The 974-nt window shown below is 53.8% G+C and overlaps 1 protein-coding gene across 1 annotated transcript in view; it reads right to left on the minus strand.

Annotated features, from left to right (window-relative positions):
• Window positions 1-87: 87 nt before the first annotated feature.
• grsf1 (G-rich RNA sequence binding factor 1) overlaps window positions 88-974 on the minus strand; it is a 6812-nt gene continuing 5925 nt past the window's right edge. The window contains exons 7-9 of the mRNA XM_014026710.1: window positions 816-973; window positions 610-701; window positions 88-501 (exon numbers count right to left, since the gene is read on the minus strand). Coding sequence (XP_013882164.1) covers window positions 316-501; window positions 610-701; window positions 816-973 — 436 coding nt within the window. The 3' untranslated portion in view covers window positions 88-315. The remainder of the gene's footprint in view (window positions 502-609; window positions 702-815; window position 974) is intronic.

Raw genomic sequence — 974 nt, forward strand, 5'->3', positions numbered from 1 at the left:
CTCTGCTGGTCCTACCTATGTCCATCTGGTCCCTGCTGGTCCTACCTATGCCCTGCTGGTCTCTGCTGGTCCTACCTATGTCCATCTGGTCCCTGCTGGTCCTACCTATGTCCATCTGGTCTCTGCTGGTCCTACCTATGTCCATCTGGTCCCTGCTGGTCCTACCTATGTCCATCTGGTCTCTGCTGGTCCTACCTATGTGCAGCTGGTCCCTGCTGGTCCTACCTATGTCCATCTGGTCTCTGCTGGTCCTACCTAAGTCCTGCTGGTCCCTGCTGGTCCTACCTATGTCCTGCTGGTCTCTGCTGGTCCTACCTAAGTCCTGTTGGTCCTACCTATGTGCAGCTGGTCTCTGCTGGTCCTACCTATGTACATGCGGTCCTTGGACAAGGCGCTGACGGCGTCTCGGTGGTCTCTGAAGTAAATGTCGGCCTTTCCGTTCGGCCGTCCGTTGAGGCCACACCCGATCGTAATCTTAGACACGATGTACGGAGCGAAGAACTGCAACAGAAGAAGAACCGGGACTTAAACCCAGTCTGGACTCAAACCCAGTCTGGACCAGGCTGCTGGGTCAAAGACCAGAGAAACGGGTCAGTTTCTGATGTTTACCTGGATGATGTCATCCACAGACACCCCGTAGGGCAGCCCCCTCACGTGGATGTAAGGAACAGGGATGTGGCGGCTCTGAGGAGCAGCTGACGCTGCAGAAACCAAACGGATCAGAACCTCTAAAACTCAGTCTGGATCTTGTTTCCGATCATTACAAATAAAATAAACATTTGTTAAATAAATGAAGTGAGCAGAACTTCTCTCACCACGTCTGGACTCGGTCTGAGGGTCAGAACCTGCTCTGTAGCCCATCTCCTGAGGACTTCTCTCACCATGTCTGGACTCGGTCTGAGGGTCAGAACCTGCTCTGTAGCCCATCTCCTGAGGACTTCTCTCACCATGTCTGGACTCGGTCTGAGGGTCAG

Source organism: Austrofundulus limnaeus, unplaced genomic scaffold, assembly GCF_001266775.1.
Source record: "Austrofundulus limnaeus strain Quisiro unplaced genomic scaffold, Austrofundulus_limnaeus-1.0 Scaffold584, whole genome shotgun sequence".
NCBI lineage: Eukaryota > Metazoa > Chordata > Actinopteri > Cyprinodontiformes > Rivulidae > Austrofundulus > Austrofundulus limnaeus.